Raw genomic sequence first — 18,968 nt, forward strand, 5'->3', positions numbered from 1 at the left:
TCATTTCTCTACCCTGCTTTAATGGTTTTATGTTCAGTAGGCTAGATATATAGACTGAATGCTGATGGTAATATAAAGGCTACTTTTAGCTGACTCACCATTCTGCTCCTCAGCAGAGCTCGGGGCGATCCAGTTGGACCCACAGCCACCTTAGTAACTGGCTGATCCAGCTGGCCAGCCTGGGTTCTCTTTCTACTTGAAAATGACCTGTCCATAAGAGGAAGAATATTGTACATGGTTGTGATTCTTTGGAAGATTCTTCAACCTCACTAGGCCGTCTTTTCCTCACCTCATCCCCCCAAACAAGGATCTAAAGAAAAGACATTTCCTAACTTAAATACTGAATGTTGCTTTTTAACTATTTCATGATGGACATTTTTAAAGAACATACACAAAAGTAAAGAGAATTGGCCAAAGAGCTTCCAAGTATCCATTTCCCACTTGAGCATTTATCAACACACCTGCACACTGAGTTACAACTTACATTTCTGGAAGTAATTTGTGATAGAACAGTTATGCTGTTGCCTTAATCCGAACTAAGAAAGGACTTAATACAAACAGTATTTTTAGAAAGATTAATTTGCCTACAATTTGTAAAATGAGTTTGGGGGGAAAGTAAAACTGTGGGACCATGCCAGTAAAGATAAGATATGTGATGCATTTATAATAATGTATTGATATTTCAGGATATTATTTATAAGGTAAAAACTGCTTTCAATAATGAGTTTGATGCTGCGTATAAACAAAAAGAGATTGAAATTGCCCGTATAAAGGAAAGAAATGTAAGAATTCACGAAATTATTTTAGATCTGGACTTGCAAGAATCAGTCTGGCAACCAGAATTTGAGGACTGTGAGAAGCCAGAGAGAACCCTTGTTGTGGAAAATGCTGAGGTATGATCATCCATACATCATCCCTTCCCTAATTTCCCATGACATTTTTCCAGGCTCTTATGTAGTCATCATCTTGTTTCCTCTACTAGAAGCAACTGTATGAGGTAGCATTCTTGGCTACAAGTAGTAGAACTGTTAACATAACCTGAGAAAATAATGATAATTTCTTTTATGAATCCCATGGAGTCCGGGGACTATGTGGACACTAAGCCTAGAAAGAATCAGGAACCACATGCTGGAGCCTTGTAGGGCTTGTTGGGAGTCTGGAAGTGCTTTTTCTTCATCTCTTGACTCTCTTCTCTCTGCATTTCACCTGCCTCTAGCAGTTTCTATGTTATATCTCCTACATTCAAGAGAGCAATTGGTCCAAGCCATATTCTCTTGACCCTAGTTCTGGATTTTCCTGGGAAGGGGCTCCTTGGCCTGCTTGGGTCCAGCACCTGTACCCAGGGAGATTGGGTCACATCATGGGAGCAGGGCTGATTGAGCTCCAGTAATTAGGTCATTAGAGCAGTGTGAGTCTCAGAGAATGGGGCTCACTGGACAGCCTTCTTAAAAGGCGTTTGGCACAGAGGCAGTTACAGTAAATGCTTAAACAATTCAAATATAACCATATTTCATTTATAAAAAGTAAGAAATGCTAGAGAATACTCAAAGAAAATAACCTTGCTCATATGAAGCCATCTTGATTCCTTTGGGGCAAAAGAAGTAATAGCAAACACTTGCTGTTGAAAGTGTTGAAAGTAACCATCTATTTTTCCAACTCTCTCATTTTAGAACTCATCTTCATTCCAAGATAGGAAATTGGTTGCAAAATCCGGATAGTCCCTCCATGCCCTTAGTCCCTTCTAGCGTCCTGCCAGTGTGTGAAAGGAAAGTTTGGTTTGAGTTTTGTAAGAATAATAGCAGGAAACTATGTTTTCTCTTTCAGATTAGAACTCTGAAACATGTTACTGCATGGCAAAAAGCCAAAACAGAATTGCTTGTGACCCATGAAATGGAGCAATGGCTTGTGTCACAGGTATGCAGTTTTGCCCAAACTACCTAAGACCCTTTTCCCTTTAGGGATACTTGTTCCTAACTTGGTTGAATAATCTTGTACTAATACTGCACTACAGAAATACATCAAAGCATTTGTAATGGTCAGAGGTCACTGGAATCTCAGCAGCCTCCTCTTCTCCCCTCCATGCCACTGCCTACCCTCCCTAATCCTAAATGCAGTCATTCTAACATTGGGTGGGGGCTGCCCCTAGTGCCACTGTCATGTCAGATCTCTAGCTCAGTGACCGTTTCTGACCCTGGCTCTTTCCCAAGGGCTCCAACTTAAGACGCCAAGCCCTCATGGACATGATGGGAGGAGTTCTGGAAGTTAAGAAGGAAGACATTTTGAGAATGGTAAGATTTCTGGCCATCCTTATAGAAGGTGGAATTGGGTGGGGAGAGCTACTTAAATATGACCATTTTTTTCGCATGTGAACCTGAATTTTAGAAATTCTACAGCAACAAATATACAACCTCCCAGTACCTAATAAACATACCACATCAAGCAAATAAGAAGTTTGAAACCTCAGGCTTGCCTTCCAGTCTGACAAAAAGAAAACAAATGAACAAAAACAAGCAACCACAGTGGCTTTGGTCTCTACAGAAAGCAAGGATAGAACTGCACCTGTAATTCTGCAGCTACACCAAGAAACATTCCCTTTAATACCTGACATAGGCATCCCTGAAGCTCAGGCATGGTTCTAGCTATGAAGATATCAACTTACACTTCTGACCTGTCACCTAACAGTCAGGGCACATCCCAAAATGCTCACCTTGCTCAACTCACAGAAAAAAGTTGTAACTTTTTTTTTTTTTTTTTTTTGATATCCTTTGGTCTAAGTGTTAGGTCATGTGAAGAACTGTCCTTTTTAAAGCCCTTTAAAGGACTCTTTTTTTTTGAACTATGACAATAACTCTTGAGTTTTACTGTACTTCTGCATTTATGTTTGACCTAGACTACATGCTTTCCTTTATATCTTCAGGTGATTCCTCAACCTGCTTTCATGGCAAAACCTGAGACTTTGTGGTCTGAAGAAGAAAGGAAAAAGTTCAAAGAATATGAGAAAAAAGTCAAGGAGTTAAATGAAGAAAGAGATAAGTGCAGAAAGGTCAGAAGAGCAAAGAATATAACATACCTTATCAAGGGTTTTGTTTCAGTATCTTTTCAAATGAAGTGTTCTTTATTTTCTCAGTGTGTCAGGATAGTGTTTCAGCTTAAGTTTTCACAGAAATTTGAGGAAATGAGTAGAGATAAATTTAAAGACTTACAACATTTAAAACAGAAAGAACATATAGCAATTTTTAAAGTTCTTATTGATTTCAACATTTCACATCATTAAAATTCATTTGGTCCTTCATTCATTTTTCAAATGTTTAATGAACTCCTAGATGGTATGTTCAAGGCATTGCAAGGTACTGCTCTATATAATCTAGTCAGTTTGAGCAGTATAGTCTTGCTTGGTTTGCTCTCAATTTGAAGGAAAAGACTTGAGAGAAGAATGACACAATCAATACAGTTCTAATTTGAAATTTTTGCAGTGCAGTTCTCCTACTTTTCTTTCCATTGCAAAGAAGTATTCTCACATTAAAATTGCTTACAATTATAATAGAAATGTAAAACGTGATGGTATACAACCAAGTAAATAATATTTATTCTTTTGTGAAGAAAGTAAAATCATACTATCATTTGAGGCAGGACAGTTTGTCAGCTTTGTAGTGGCTTTATCTCTTCGAACCTATTGTTAACCTGGCCCTGTTTAATTCGCTGCAGCCATCTAACAGTGCCCCTGCATTTTATCCTAAGATAGTACTTACCTAAACACCAAAATGAGTAGTCCTGAATGCAGTAAAGATTTCAAGGAGTTATGGAATATAGATGCCTAACGTGGCGGCATTTACCCATGATCTTGCATTGTAAAATAGCCTGCTGCCGACACCTTCACCTCCTCGCTCCTTGGCCAGGCTCACCTGGTAAAACCCCAGCCTTGACCCTCAGCCTTAAACCAGGACTCTGTCTTCTCTGCGCCTGCACCACACAGTGGGTAAAGAAAAAATACTGACTGGTTTCACTCTGATGACCTTTATCTCTATTGGGTCCTTAGAGCTGCTCAATGATGCTATTCCCCCTAGCTTTCAGTTTCCCCTACCTTAATCCACAGCCCCTGGGGGATCTTTTTAAAAATGCAAATTCAGCTTCTGTCATTCTGAGGAAATGGGAGAACTCTGAGATTGTGCATTTCTAACAAGTAACCACACCGTGCAACTGCTGCTGGTCAGTGGACTGCACCTTAAGCAGCAAATCCTAGAGGACCACTTCGTGTGTTTTCTTCTAACAGCTGACCCTCAGCTCACTGTCACCTTATTTTCTATTTCACTGGGAGAAGAGAAGCAGCTGGAAGAGATTTTCCTCACTCTTCTACCACTGCATCTGCTGCTCACCCACACTGCACCCATAGATCCTCCCTGCCTTTCTGTTTGTGGTGGGTGAAATCACATCCGCCCAAGCCTAGACAGATGGAAAAGCATGGAGAAGGGCCTGCCATGTGAAGAGTGTGGGGCATTTGAATAACAGAGCAAAAGGCAGTTTTGATATTATAAAAAATTCCTTTCAGACCAGAGAGCTTCAAAAGCCTGAAATCTCAGTGTTTTAAAGATGGGTGGGTTGGGGACCCTTGGACAATCTGGCCTCAGCAGGCTGAGTCTTTGACCATTTGCCGTATGATGGTGCTCCCATAACCCAGGAACAACTGAGCTTGATAAACAACTACTAGGAGGCCACAATCCATGGGATTTTTCCATTCCTGTGAGATAGTGTCATTATTAGAAGCAAATTGGCCCAGAGGTGTGTACTTGTTTGTTTTATTTTTAATACTTCCTCATTGCTTAATTAGCCTAATTTAGATGCTGTTTCTCCTTGCATCATGTTTCTATACATTTCGCTCAACTTGTCTTTCCATAATCTTCCCAGGATTAGTCTCTTCCTTTATTAACCAGCATAGAGAGAACTTGGTTTTTAAATAAATTTAAAATAACAGCATTATACTATCATAGTAATAATTGATTCAGGTAAGAATTATCAGTGGATGCTAAAACTGGCAGATAAAAGTTTGATGAGGAACAAGATTTTTACATAGTATCAACATATTTTCCCACAAATTAATTACAAATGAAAAAAATGTAACTGTACAATAAAGAAACTGGCAGACACTACTTAAGCCAGTGATCATAGAGCACATCAGCCAGGGTGAAATAAAGCAACATCATGTCCTGGTGTGGTGCATTGAGAAGGATGCAGTATGATTTATGCAGTGTTCCTGCTAGAGATGTATACGCCGGTCTAGCATGAGAAAACACCAAACAGACCTAAACTGAGCAGCAGTTCACAAAATAACTGACCTGTCTTCCAGTGTCTGCAGCTTATTCTCAAATGGTTGAGACCAAAGATGGGGTGAGGGAGAAGGAGGGAAGGAGAATGAGCAAGCAATAAAGCAAATGGGGAAGAATATTAAGAATTGATTAATTTGGTGAAAAGTTTATGGGAATTCTTTGTCCTGTTCCTGGAACTTTTTGGTAAATTTTGAAGCTTATGAAAACTTTTGAGTTACCAAAAAATTTTAAGGTAAAAATAGTTTGTAACACTGTGTCTAGGATTTATCTGCAGATGTTGTTCTCCTTAAAAATGTAAATTTATAGCTTTCCACTTACCTACTGTGTGCTTAGCTCTAAGTCTTGGTAGAATTTTGAAAAAGGAGATAGGACTTTTTTCCCCCTGATGTAGAACTATTTGGAGGGACAAAACATAAGGAAAACAGGAGAGAGTATATATATAGAGAGAGGGAGAGGGAGAGGGAGGGAGAGGGAGACAGAGTTCACCCTAGAACAACTTGAGGGTTCAGGGCACTGACCTCCTCAAAGTCTGTATAACTTTACCATCAGCCCCCCACATCCATGGATTCAACCATCCGTGGGTGGTATAGTACTGTAGTACGAATTTGTTGGAAAAAAATCTACATATAAATGGACATGCACAGTTCAAACCCATGTTATTCAAGAATCAACTGTACTTATGACTTAAAAACAAAAATCAAGATTTCCCTAGGCCAGATTGTGTGCCTGTAAATTTCCATCCTATATAGAGGGTCAGAATTTTCTGGAAGGATTTGCTGCAGTTTGTTTTACTAGGCCTATGTCTGCTTGCACCATTGGCCCTGATCAGTGATTTTAATTTTTTTCCAGTGTAACCTTTTTCAAGCAAAAATCTCAGATTTACAATATAACAGACCCAAGAGTAACATCTCTGGTTGAAGAGGGCACCCCGAACATCTCACAAGACCTGCCCTCTACCTGTTCCTTTTGGCAAAATGTGAACACCACTTCTAGGAACATTTGATATTCTGAAACATTAACTTTGCTGTTGATTTCCTTTCAGTCGTTAGAAGCAGAAATGAAGAAGCTTCAAAATGCTATTCAAGAAAGCACACAGAGTTTTGATGAACATCTGAAAAGACTCTTTGAAAAGAGAGTGAAGGCAGAGATGGTTGTCAACCAGGTAAATAAAAGCTTTACGTAATATGACTTATGCTTTTAAGGGACCTTCAGGGCTTCTCATTGTTCTCAGGATAAAAACCAACACCCTGTCTTGCGCCAAGGTCCTTCACTCGCTGGCCCTGACTCCTGCTCCACCCACATCTGGGCCCCCCTCCCCCACACTAGCCATACTTACTTCTCTGGCACCTGGTTCACACCAGTGTCCTTCCTCCTCCCAACTCTGCCAGTAACACTCTCTGCTGACTTCTTTGCTTCCTAGGCTATATCCACTCATCTGTCAGGCCCCAGACTGGGTTAGATCTTCTTGTTACATACTCTGTTCTTTTACTTCTATCACCTATTACAACTGAATTTTAATTTATGTGAAATTGCTTTTTAATACTCCCAATACTGTAAGCTCCATGAGGGTAGGAACTGAGCCTATCTTGTTCATCCTTGTGTTTCCAGCAACCAGCAAAGAGCTGGGCTCATACTATATGTTAAATGAGTGATTAATCCACAGGCCCCAAAAGATCAGATGAAAAATCTGGCCTAATTTGATTCAGCAGTAAGAATATAAATGAAGTGTGCAATAACTTAGAAGCAAGTAGACCAAGAGTGAAGCCTGTAAATTCTGAGGGAAAATTATTCCTAACATTAGATTCTGTACCTGGTCAAATGATCAATTGAGTGTAAGAGGTGAATAATGATATTTTGAGAAACAGAAGGTCTCAAAAGTTTATATGCACCCATTCTCTGGAAGCTGTTGAAAGATGTGTCTCACCAAAGCAAGGATGGGGAGGTCAACCAAAAAAGATGAGAGAAGTTAAAGAACCTCCAGGAGGATGTTTATATCGTCAGGGTCCCAACAGGAATGGTATCCTAAAAGAGTTAAATGTAAGAGAGGTTAATGCAGGGACTCTTTACTAAGATATTGGCAGAGTTAAGGGAAATAGCAAAGAACAGTGAAACACACAGGAACTAGAAACCAAAGAGGCAAGGATGGACACTACTACCAGGACCCAGCAAGACCTGTAGACATGGGAGAGGGGCTGTTCCTCAGGAGTCATGGCCACAAATAGGTGAACATAATCACCAGCCCAGCAGGGAGGAAACGTGTATATGGTAGTTGGGTAGGGAGAGACTGGGAATGAAAGCTCCAGCATTAGTCATATGAGCACATTAGTTACCAAAAAGTGGGAACAGTCCAAAAGTCCAATGACTATGAATGGATAAATAAAACATGGTTTATCCATATAATGAAATACTATTCAGCAATAAAAAGTACTAATGCATTCTACAGCATGGAGAACCTTGAAAACATATTAAGTGAAAGAAGTCAGACACCCTAGGCCACATATTGAATGATTCCATGTATGTGAAATGTTCAGAAAAGGCAAATCCAGAGAAACAGGAAGTTAATTAGTGGTTGCCTTGGGGCAGAGGCAGGAAGGCCTCTAGGAGATGTGAGAAGTGGGAAATTACTGCTAACAGATTTCTTTTAGAAGTGATGAAATATTCTAAAATTGTGATAATGGCTGCACAACTGTGAATATAATTTTAAAAACCATTGAATTACAGACTTTAAAGGAGAGAAGTGTATGTATTGTGAAATACATCTTAAAGCTGTTATTTTAAAAAGATGCTTAGAGCATCTTTTCATATAAGACAATGAGGAAACTATCAAAGACCACTAAGTAATATCAAAAGGACTTAAAGGACAATTTTAAAAGCTTCTGTAAATGGGACAACTTAAGATTCAACAATGATAACAATTACAATTAACTGAAACCCATCAAATTTGTTTAGAATAATGAATTTGTGATATTTTTAAAAGAAAAAATGCCTTCAGAGGATAACAACCAATTATCCAAAAACTAATAAAATGAAAGCCTCAAGTATTTACTCTGCTTTCCTGTATGAAATATACCAATAGGTAACCAAACAGCAGACAGGGAGAAGCATTCCTTTATTAAAGGATTTCAACTTATAAGAAGTGAGAAAGGGATGATATAAATAGAATATCACCATTTCGCAGCTTTCAGTCGATTTAATGGAGCTGGGCATTGAAAATCTACAGCTGCTAACATCTCAAAAAGAAAGTCAACTTGATACTATATTATATTTCCTGATCAAAAAACACAGTATCACATATGATCTTGCCAAAAGGATCCAACATGGATGTGATCAGTCCTCAGACCCAGCTGCTAATTTTCAGGAAATATATGGGATAAAGGACTATGATGAACTCACCATAAGTATGCAGTTAGTACAACCCAGACTAGATGAAACTAGAAATAACTGCAAATACATGTAAGGAAAAGAAAGAGATAGAAGAGAACCGTGGATCATAAGAGACTTTTAAAATGTGATAATTTTCAATGGACAAGTTATACAATAGTACCTAAAGATATATATTTGAGTAATAATACTACAAAGAAACAAAAGGAAGTGGTTACTGTAGAAGTCAGGACAGTGGTTATTTTTGGGGTTGAGATTACAATGGGGACAAATGTAATGGGTTTCTGGCAGTGGTAAAGTTCTAGTTCTTGAACTGAGTGATGATTACAAGAATGGTTTGCCTTTATAATAACTCATTAAACTATACATTTGTTTTACATATTTTCCTATGTATATATTTTATCTTACAATGAAAAATTGAAAAAGATAAAAATAATGGAGTAATTATTGCAACATTTTATATTCCCTTTTTCTTAAAAAGAATTTCTCTTACTTGTATGGCATACACTTGCTTGATAAGTACCAAGTGCATGACCCTGAATAAAAAATCCTTTCTTAGGTAGGAGTATTGATCTTCCCCCCCTTTTTTTTTAACTATTTCTACAGGAGGAATTGAAAATAAATAACCTTGTTTTTTCTTTACTGTTGGATGAAGAAATAAGCTCCAGAGAAGCATTCCTGAACAACTACCTTACAAGGAAGCAGGAGGAGAAAGTAAGTATAGTGTCTGATAAGTGAGCACAAGCATTTCTGACAAAGGTGCTCTCAGCTAACAAGAGCCCACACGCCTAGACTCTTCCTTCCTTCTCTATTATTACTCAACAGTGTGCATTCTTGGCTCCCTGTCTGGGACCTTGCTCCAGTGAAATTGCCCACTCCAATCTGTTCATAAAGTTATGTGACTCTGCGTCTGCAATCATTCAGTCAAACAAACCGTAACTTTCCTATGACATATGTTTTATAAAACGAGGTCATGTGGCTTCATGGTTGAAGGGGCCTGCTTTTAAGCACTGACTGGCTGGGGGACCTCGGGCAAGACATATAACCTTTAAAGCTAGTTGCAAGCTCTTCTCTAGGGAATGTTGTTCTCTCTGGACCATTCAGCACCGTGTTTCACTAAACATGTAAGTAATGGGTTAGCTTATAGAATGAAAGCTGTCATATTCTGAAAAACACCATCTAATAAATAGAAGCACAAATGGGTATGTTTCATTAAAGAGACAATGAATACAAAATGCTTGTCACGTAATAATTTTCAAAAAATGTCAGCTTTTATTAGTATTAATAATGGATATTTATGAATGAATGATTTGAAGTATTATGTGACATATGTACTTACTTTTGCTACGAGTCTGTTAAAGAGCATATACAAAGCACCTTCTAAATACAGTCCTACTCATAACAGCCCTCAGGGTGTGGGACTTCTTTCACAGATGAGGAGGCCATCTTGGGCAACCTGTGTGATTTGTTTGAGGAACATATTTGGCTTTCTCTGGTTGGTCCTAAGTTGGAAACGATGGCAGAATTTAGGAAAGCTGAAAGTTATTGACCAAGTGCTGACAGTTTATGGTTGATTCCTGCAGAGGATGTGGTTTCACTTCCTGGCTGGTTGCTGCAGGTTGTGGGTCAGAGTTTTATTTTATCTATACATGGTCTGGCCGTCGTCCATTTATATATTCAGAACCCAGGTCCATGCGATGCCCAATCCCGTGCAATTTCATCATCCATACTGCCCTGCCAAGAATGTAGCGTGCTCCCTAGTCACTTACACACTCATACAGAGCTGGCTGTATTCAAAACAGGTATTGGATATTTGTTCTTTCGAAGTCTCCAGTCAGTTTACTTTCTTCTATAAGTGTTATCCATACTTCACATTTATCTTGTACTAGGGAATTCTTTGTTCTTTTTAGTATCCCAATAGTTTTCTTTATCCTGAAAAATCTCCAGTTCCAGTCTTCTATTCCTGTTGTTGTTATAGAGCCAGACTGCAGAGGCCATCCGGAAAGCTAGAGAAGACCTCGATGTGTACAAGGAGCACTATGACAACTTAGTGGCAGAAGACAAAGTGAGTTCCATTGTCTCACTCACTCATCAATGCAAGAGAGTTGCTACTGCCAGAATTTGGGGAGATAAAGAGGATAGAATTTAATTTCCTCATAGATTTTTCTCTTGCAATAATTCTCAGTTATGTGTGAACTTCACTCTATGTCACTGTATATTTTTAAAAATCACTGTGTGAAATAAGTTTTTGTAAACTTCTCTGGTTTAAGCTTCCTCTTATACAGAAAAAGAGAGAGCTCATCTAGACTTTAAGGCTTTTCAAACTTCAGTTTGCAGGCACCATTAGTTGGTCATGAAATCAATTTACTAGGCTATGACCAGCTAACTTATAATGGAAAAGAATAGGGTAGAAAAGCAAACAGAAGAATAGAACAGAATGGAATAAAATAGAGGTACCTTGCATGTTTTACAGGTAAATATTCTGTGAAACTTCAGTTCTAAATGATTTCTAAGACCGCTTATATGAAATAACATTTTTAATTTACTGAGGTGCTTCTTATTCAAAGTAAGTCTTTGTGAAGTCCTTGCACAGTGAGTGATCACCCTCTAACAAGTCTATGTTATAAACCAAGTTTTCATGGATTTTTTATATTTTTTATTGAAATACAGTCAGTTTACAATGCTGTGTCAATTTCTGGTGTAAGGACTTTTTTAAATCAAAGTGATACAACCCTATATTTTGAAGAGTACTGTCAACAAATAAAAGGTTTCTGAACAGAGTTTCAACCCTGACAATGATATGTTTGTCCTTAGGTTTTGGATCGCAGTTTTAAAAAGGAATTTTCTGAAATTCCCAGTTATCAAGTGGACATACTCTACAAACTTTTTAAACGTCGACCAAGGTTTGTTTCTCCTTTGCTATCATGTTTCTGAGAAAAAGTTTGTAAATGAAAAGGAGTGTTATTAGATTTTGGTTTTTCTCCCAATTAGTTAGTAATATTCAATGTAACATCTTTTTTACATGAAAATGTTCAAATGTCTTGATCATAACTCTATTTTTTAAAGATTATTCTTACATCTTACAGTAAGCAATGCAGACTAAATATTTCTTTTCATTATTTAAAAATAGTTAAGTATCTAGGTAGGTATAGTGCTATTATAGGTTCTATTTTATAAATGAAAGTAGTTCCTTGTAAGTCATAGATAGCATACAGATTTATAAACCGTTTTTCCCAAGATGTGTTCCAGCATGTATGTGTCCCTTGTGGCATGAATTGGAATTACACATAAAAGGGTTCCTGGACAAAACAAGTTTAAAAAAATATTGGATTGAAAAAGAAAAAGTCAAATAATTTTCTTTACTGAAGAACTTTTCGGAAATTGTTTTTAGCCTTTGCATCTCCAAGTATAAGAAATAGAGTAAGCAGTGTTTTCCAAACTCATTTGACCACAAATCCCTTTCCTCAGAGCATCTCATGTAATTGTGTTCAAAAGACAGTTTGAAAAATGCCAGTGTAAATGATTGAAAATAGCCATTATCAAAAGAGTTCTAAAGTATCTGATTTTTATACGGACAGTAGCATCAGAATTACATTTCACAGATTTCCAAATTTTTATCAATTTAGATTTCTATAATTTTTACTCAGCCATAATGTAGAAATCATGGAATTTGTCACAAATATGTATAGACTTCTTTGTGTCTGAGATACAAACTCATTCTCTCACCTTTGACAGGTTACGTGCAACTTGAGGAATTCAACCTAGAACATGCCTCATGTCTTGGCTTCCCTATTTTTAAAGGAATGAGTTATATAAGCCTGTGAAGAAAGAAGTGAGACCTCCCTTATATTGGGAGGCAGCAGTGGAAAAAGCATAAGCTTTCTGTCCAACAGAATTAGCTTTAAATCCCAACTCCACATCTATCAGACTTGTGGCTTGGTCAGTCCCTCCCCTCAGAGCCTCACTTCCTTCACCTAAAGGAAGATGGTAACAGTAGTAACTTCATAGCATAACGTAAAGCACCTTGAGAGTGAGGGCCCGGTACAAAATCTCTGTGCCCTTCTTCTCCCAGTTGCAGGCCAGGGAGACAAAACTAATCTATTAATGCAGATAAAAAGAGGTGCTTCCCCCATTTGCATATATATCTGAACATATTCTAGGCTACTCACCTGCAACAAGGATGCCAGCAGAGAATATATAGGACAGAACCAGGGAACATCCACGCTTCTCTCAGGCATTTACTTGCCTGCTTAAAACACCCAGAAGGGAGATGTCTTCTAGTGCAGGTAAAGCTGCCAGTGCTGACAGCTGTTGGGGACATTGATAGTCCAGCCAAGGGCATGTCTGGGGATCCAGAGAAGATGTAAGGTCCAAGTGGGTGCTTTTCTCTTTGGGGTAATCCACCCACCAGCCCCTAAGTGCTACAGGAAAATGTTATGCAGTGGCACATATATGCCAAGGGTCGTATTATTTAACAGTAATTTTGTGTGCTTGTGAAAATGTGAAAGTTTGACGGGCTTTTATTGGTAATACCAGGATTCACAAACAGAAAGTGCACTCAGATACAAACAGTCTTGTGCCTTTTGGAGAACGACCAGGATCTGGGAAATTGAATAAGGATGCCTTCGCCCAGTTAATGAAAGCCATGGATGACTTGGACAATATTAATAACATGCCAGAAGGTTTGGACCCCTCGGTCTGGGATCATTTCTGCATGACCAGACGAACGAAAGTGGAAAATGAACAGGAAGTATATAATCATATTTTATTATTCTGTTTTATTCATTTCATTTCTTTCAGTGTACTAGTATAAAATACATATTTTATGGGGGTCAATGCTTCCAGAAAAGCTAATTAGATTTTCCTGATAGGAATAGTATTAGTAGTGTTAATAACGATGATGAAGAAATAAAATATTAACCTTAGTGCTACTGAGGGCTAGGTACAGGCCTGTACTTGTAGACCCACATTGTCTACACATGTAATTAGTTTTTACTTGAAATAAATGTGGACAGTCCTAATTAAGATGTACTGTTACTAGAAGACATAGTATGAAAAAATGAATGGAAAATGTCTCAATATTTTTTATATTCTTTACAGGTTGAAATGACAATGTTTTGGATACACTGTGTTAAGTAAAATAAGTCAAATTAACTTTTATAATGTGGCTCCTACCAAATTTAGAATTATATATATGGCTAGCATTGATGGCTCACATGACATTTCTCTTGGACAGCACTGTTTTTAGACACAACCCTTCTCCTCTCTGCCCTGATCTTGAGTAGTCCTCATTTCTTTTTGCATAGATTACAATTGTATTTCACCAGAACCAAGAATATTTTTTTAATGTAACAAAGGGTAACAATTTGAAAATGTGCTTAATTGAGAAGAGAATCCTTCCTCTTGTTGCTTCTTGATCATATGCTGCTTCCTGTCCCCTAGATTCCCTAAATTCAGTGCCACGTGCATCAAGCTGGCATATTCACTAAAGTGTCTATGATTTTAAAATTTTATCTAGGATGACAAGATTTAAGAAAAATTCTAGTTGTTTGCATATTGACTTTCAGCGAGAAGCAAATGTACCATGTAAATTTTATGTTTCTTATATTACATAATGGCAGGGATTTAAATTTTTATTAATGTTTTAGAAAGACGGACTTGTTAAGGCTTTGTACAAAGTTAAAAGATGTATATTTTCTAAAGCTCTTTAAAATTAGTTTTTTATTTTTAAAGCTTGGTATGTTCTGAGATGTTTGTAGTTTGGTTTCTTCAGGTAAAGCAGAAAGCAGCTGGTTTAATGGAAATGGCGGCTTTCCTCCGGAGGAGAACTGACGATGATGAGAAGGTGCAACATGAAATAGAAAAAGTGTTCCATGAGCTCATCCTGTAATTTGAACCTTTCATTCGTGTTCATTTATTCAAAGTCTAAGCTAGGGCTAAGTTAGGTTGTGTTATTGCAGCTGGCACAGACTTACCTATTCAGACTTTATAACTTCTCTTTGAAAAAGTGCATTTTGTTATAGAAGACCTTATTTCAGAAAGGAATTTATCTACATGTTCCATTGTTCTTATTGCACATGGTCAAATTTTTTTTTCACTATTGAATTTCTTTTTTTCCCTTTTTTTAAATTGAGGTATAATTGACTTACAGTATTCTATTAGTTTCAGACACACAACATAGTGATTTGATATTTCTGTACATTATACAGTGACCTCCACAGTAAGTCTGGTTGTCAGCTAGCATCATACACAGTTATTACAATATTATTGACTCTATTCACTATGCTGCATGTTACATCCCTGTGACTTCTTTAACAAATAGGCAACTTTGGGGGAATCTCCTTTCACATGAAATACAAAGAACATGTATCTGCAAGTAAGTACTTTTGGACTCAAGCCACACAAGCAAACTGCGTGGAAAATTAAGCAGATATCCAAGAATTTCCATGTAGACTCCTAAGCAGCTAAGATGTTTTTCTTTAGGGGAGCTTTTTGAATTTTCCTGAGTGATTGGGACACAGTTTTAAGTCCTTGCTTCACTTTTGGCCATATTTACAGCCATGTTGATAAATATTCTTCTCTGATGTTCCCAAATTCATCATTAAACATCATTTTCAGATCTAGGCTAAAGTAGGAATGGGAACTGCTCAAAAATATATTTGATAAGTAGCTTGCAGATTAAACACTGTTAATATAATATCAGAGGTCAATACATAAGGTCAGAGCTTTAGTAGATTTGTTATTTGGTAGCATCTCTGTTTTCTCCCACTTACATTCAAAACCATATTAATCTTTTCTTAATAATAAAGTAAAACTTTTTGAGTGTGTTTCTGTCCATACTGTTCTTTGAGCAGCCCAAGTATAATTCCATATCAGTAACAGGAGGTATCATAGAGACCTCTAGGAAAGCTTGTAAGTGGGAGAATATTTTCCACTTTAATCTCCAGCATGTTTTCCTTTATCGTAAGGAAAATAAAGTCTGAATTTCATATTTAATTTTTATATCAGATATATTAAATTTTATTGAATTTATATATCAGATGATAGGTGAAATGTGGAATATAAATATATTACAACTGCTTACTTTTTGAAGTCTTTTTCAATTTAGATTACAAGAAGACAAAGTGAAATTCCAGCTGAATTTGACAATTCAAATCCTCCTTAAACAAGGACAAGTAGAACTGGAGAATTTCCAGTTACTACTGGATTATTCTGATGCAGTCCTCATCAACAGGAACATAATTGAAGACTTAAATTCTGTGATTCGGGTAATTATCATGTTTTAAGGAGAAAAAAAACAACATACCACCTGCTGTACCAAGTATTTTTCATAATCTCCCATTTCTATGATAAATCACTTTCACTCAGTTAAATCAGTGGTTCCTAACTCTGGCTGTACATTAGAACCACCTGGAGAAGTTTACAAATGTGTCTAGACCCCGCCCCTAGGCATGGGTATTTTTTCAAAGCTTCCCAGATATTCTAAGGTAAAGAAGTTTAGACCACGGAGTTAAACGTTCATTCGAATATACATACCACCATTTTATTAGGCTCAATCTACTCATAAGCTTAGATAATTTATTTCAGACCTTGCTTGTTTTCTAATATAAACACTTAATGTTAGAAATTGCCTTCTAAGCACTATTTTAACTGCATTCTGCAAATTTATACTTTGTATTTTTATTTTCTTTCCATTTAAAATATTATCTAATTTCCTTTGTGACTTCCTACTAGAAGTTACTATGGGTTGTTTAGAAGTGTATTATTTAATTTCAAAATATTTGGGATTTTGTGCTATTTGGGAATTATGTGCTAATGTTGATATATGTTTTACTTTTATAAATGCTCTGAAACCTCAATATGTTATTATTTTTGCTTTAGATAGTTATCTTTGAGAGTGATAAAAATAAGAAAAAAGCATTTTCTATTTCTCTTCAATTTCAGCATTTCAAGAGATCTTTCTTTTTGTGGGTTGAAGTTTCTGTCTTGTACTATATACCTCTACTTAAAGAACTTCTTTTAATTTAACCGAATTGCAAGTCTGCTGGTAAAGAATTCTGTTTTTCTCTGTCTGAAATTATCTTTGATCTACCTTTATTGTTGAAAGATACTTTGTTAGATTCCCTGGATTGACAGGTTCTTTCTCTCTCTCATTCTTTTCACTTTAAAGGTGTTCATCTTCTTCTGGCTTACAGAACTTCTGACAAGATGCCTACTGTATTTTTTAAATCTTTGTTTCTCTTAATGAAGTGTGTCTGTCTTGGAGATTTTCTCTTTATCTTGATTTTTCAGCAGTTTCAACATTTGTCTGAGTTTGTGTGTGTGTGTATATATATGATCCTTTTAATATACTATTGACTTTGGTTTGCTAATACTTTGTTGAGGATTTTTGCATCTATGTTCATCAGTATTGACCTGTAATTTTCTTTTCTTCTGGTATCTTTGTCTGACTTTGATACAGAGTAAGTTGGCCTCATAAAATGAGTTTGGAAGTGTTCCCTCCTTTTCAATTTTTTGTTAAGTGTTTCAGAAGGATTGGTATAAGTTGTGGTATGTTATGTTTTCACTTACATTCATTTGAAGGTATTTTTTAATATCCCTTGTGATTTCTTCTTTGACCCCTGATTATTTAATAATGTGATGTTTAATCTCCACATATTTGTAAATATTCCAGTTTTCTTTCTGTTATTGATTTCTAGTTTCATTCCCTTGTGATCAGAGCAGATACTTTGTATGATTTTCATCTTTTAAAATGTATTAGGATTTGTTTAATGGCCTAACATGTTGTCTATATTTGAGAATGTTCCATTTGCACTTGCAAAGAATGTGTGTTTTGCTATTATTGAGTAGTGCATTCTGTATATGTCTCTTAACTCAAGTTAGGTTATAGTTTTGTTCAAATCCTCTATTTCCTTTTTGATCTTCTGGATACTTGTTCTATCCATTATTGAAAGTGAAATACTAAAGTCTCCAATTATTATTATTAAAATGTCTATTTCTGCTACAATTCTGACAATTTTTGCTTTGGATATTTTGAAGCTCTGTTTTTAGATACATATATATTTGTAATTGTTATATCTTCTTGAAGGATTGGCTTTCTATCATCAACTTTTGTGTTAAATTTTATTTTGTCTCGTATTAGTATAGTCACCCCAGCTGTCTTTGGTTACAATTTACATGGAAGATGTATTTCTATTCTTTCACTTTCAAGCTACATGTATCATTGGATCTAACGTGAGTCTCTTCTAGACAATAATTATTGGACCTTTTTTTAATCCATTGTGTCTATCTTTGCCTTTTAATTGTAGACTTTAATGCATTTACATTTAAAGTAATTACTGGTAAAGAAGAACTTTCTGTTGCCATTTTGGTATTTGTTTTCTGCGTATCGTATTTTTTGGTTGTTCATTCCCTATTGCTTTCTTTTGTATATAGTTTGATATTTTTTCCCTTGCAGAGTACTATTTTGAGCCCCTTCTTTTTTCCTTTTCCATATGTTTTCTTAGTGGTTACTCCTGGGAATTACAAGTGACATCTTAATTTTATAACAGACTAATTCAAATTAACATCAACTTAGTTTCAGTAGTATACAAAACGCTACTCCTATGGAGCTTTGTTCCTCCCCTGGTATGTTATTATTATCATGAATTACATCTTTATATACTATGTGTGCATTAACATAGATTTATAATTATTATTTTGTGCATTTTTCTTTTAAACCACACAGGGAAAAAAGAGTACTTAGAAAAATATCAAAATTTAAAAATTTTTAGTTTTTCAAAAGAATACTTACAAACGAAAATGCAATAAATATTGGCTTTTATACTTACCTATATAGTTACATTATTTATTTATTTATTTATTTTTAATTTATTTCTTCTTCTGGCTTTGAGTTAGTGTCACCTTTTCATTTGAGTTTGAAGGAATCTCTTTAGCAGTTCTTATAGAGCAACCCTATTAATGATGGACTCCCTCAGTTTTCGTTTATCTCAGGATGTTTTAAATTCTCCTTCAATATTTGCTGTTAGGGTAAGAGCAAAAATCATCAGATTTTCTGATGGATTGAATGTTAAGAGTAAGGTAAAGAGAGGGATCAAGAATAAATCTTAAAATTTTGGCTTTTGAGCAACTGAGAAGATGACAGTGTTACTGACGTGATAAAGAGTACAGAGGTGTAGCCTTGGCTGAGGGCATCAGATGAAGAGTTTTGGCCTTCGTTAAATCTGAGATGCCTATAGAACACCCCAATGGAAATATCAAGTAGGC

General features: G+C 36.3%; 1 protein-coding gene across 10 annotated transcripts in view; it reads left to right on the forward strand.

The window, feature by feature from the left end:
• CFAP43 (cilia and flagella associated protein 43) overlaps window positions 1-18,968 on the forward strand; it is a 90,101-nt gene that overhangs the window by 66,392 nt on the left and 4,741 nt on the right. For 5 of the 10 annotated variants that reach the window (XM_010970951.3, XM_045507437.2, XM_045507438.2 and 2 more), the window contains 11 exons: window positions 687-893; window positions 1,825-1,914; window positions 2,208-2,288; window positions 2,918-3,043; window positions 6,364-6,483; window positions 9,309-9,416; window positions 10,681-10,767; window positions 11,517-11,605; window positions 13,239-13,452; window positions 14,476-14,588; window positions 15,811-15,970. In XM_010970951.3, the coding sequence (XP_010969253.1) occupies window positions 687-893; window positions 1,825-1,914; window positions 2,208-2,288; window positions 2,918-3,043; window positions 6,364-6,483; window positions 9,309-9,416; window positions 10,681-10,767; window positions 11,517-11,605; window positions 13,239-13,452; window positions 14,476-14,588; window positions 15,811-15,970 (1,395 nt within the window). Of the gene's footprint in view, window positions 1-686; window positions 894-1,824; window positions 1,915-2,207; window positions 2,289-2,917; window positions 3,044-6,363; window positions 6,484-9,308; window positions 9,417-10,680; window positions 10,768-11,516; window positions 11,606-13,238; window positions 13,453-14,461; window positions 14,589-15,810; window positions 15,971-18,968 lie in introns of those variants that run through there. The other 5 variants (XR_012510136.1, XR_006720472.2, XR_012510138.1 and 2 more) reach the window with 5 other exon arrangements.

Source organism: Camelus bactrianus, chromosome 11, assembly GCF_048773025.1.
Source record: "Camelus bactrianus isolate YW-2024 breed Bactrian camel chromosome 11, ASM4877302v1, whole genome shotgun sequence".
Classification (NCBI taxonomy): domain Eukaryota; kingdom Metazoa; phylum Chordata; class Mammalia; order Artiodactyla; family Camelidae; genus Camelus; species Camelus bactrianus.